Source organism: Cyprinodon variegatus, unplaced genomic scaffold, assembly GCF_000732505.1.
Source record: "Cyprinodon variegatus isolate N-32 unplaced genomic scaffold, C_variegatus-1.0 Scaffold437, whole genome shotgun sequence".
Taxonomy (NCBI): Eukaryota; Metazoa; Chordata; class Actinopteri; order Cyprinodontiformes; family Cyprinodontidae; genus Cyprinodon; species Cyprinodon variegatus.
Genome location: NW_015150890.1, coordinates 382,779 through 383,922, shown reverse-complemented (window position 1 = coordinate 383,922; position 1,144 = coordinate 382,779). Strand labels below are relative to the sequence as shown.

The 1,144-nt window shown below is 44.1% G+C and overlaps 1 protein-coding gene across 1 annotated transcript in view; it reads right to left on the bottom strand.

The window, feature by feature from the left end:
- The window catches only part of tmem218 (transmembrane protein 218), a 5,760-nt gene extending 5,071 nt beyond the window's left edge, over nucleotides 1–689 (bottom strand). Inside the window, exon 1 of the mRNA XM_015388826.1 lies at nucleotides 371–689. Within this exon, the coding sequence (XP_015244312.1) occupies nucleotides 371–480 (110 nt within the window). The 5' untranslated portion in view covers nucleotides 481–689. The remainder of the gene's footprint in view (nucleotides 1–370) is intronic.
- Between the last annotated feature and the right edge of the window lie 455 nt (nucleotides 690–1,144).

The following is a 1,144-nucleotide window of genomic DNA, read 5'->3' as shown; positions in this document are numbered from 1 at the left end:
AGCGGATTACAGCATCCTTTCAGCCAGCTGACCAGCTGTGTGCAGCACAGGATTTAGCTCTGCTCGGCCTTTCTGTTCTAAATGCATGATAATCATTCCCATCCCGGGATTACACGTGGACCTCATGACGTCATTCCACCTGGATTGAATTCTTACTTTAATCTCTCAGTCAGTTTATTTTATGGATTAAAAATATTCTAAATAAAATGAGACCAGTTTCTTCTGACTAATTTAAACACTGCAGGTTTACCTAAACAACAAACTACAATCACTAAACTTTATTTCCCTTATGCTGGATTATAAATCAGTAATTTTCCAGATTAAATTGGGGTTTTTTTTGAAGGAGCCGCAGTTTGCTGGGATTACTCACCGAGCGGACCCAGCGGCTCTCAGCAGGACCAGCGATAACAGCAGAGCTACGACCCAAACGATCCCGATCACAAACACCCCGGTACCGACCTGCAGCACCGCGCTGCTCATCCCGAACCTGGAAGGCGGGTCAGTTGGTTCCCCGCTAACCGGGCTTCCTGCTGTTAGCCACAGAAGCTAACTGACCGGTGAGCGGCGCTATGTGGGCGGAGACAGCAGCACCGGAGTCCCGGTTCTACAGAGATAAAACAATCCGGGCGAAGAAGCTGTTGATCAAACGGATTTCTCCAGCGTCCGGTGCTTCCTGGTAACCACAAGCTTCGTTGTGATTGGATAATCGTGTATCCCCGCTGACCAATCACAGGCCTCCTTCATTATATACTAACAAAGAGCGGCTGCGCCTCATCAGTCAGCCCGCGAGGCGAACGGTGCGCCGGATGGGAGGGGATAGAGTGATTAAACACACTAACTAACCTGCTGCTCATCTGGGGAAGTTTAATCTACATAAAGATCTCAGCCTTAATAAACTTTAAAACTAACACCATAGATATCCTCCATTAACTACATGGAAATATGTATTTATTTATTTCATGATATGACATCCGTTTCCTAGTTAAATATATTTATGTAGTTTTTCATTTATTTATTATTTTCATGTCTATACCTATTATTTCTTTATGCACATTTTAGAGCGGATGTGACTGATTTATTGTTGCCTTTAAACTCAATAAATACGGGGGGATTTACTATAAGGCAATACTAGGCAGCTGCCTAG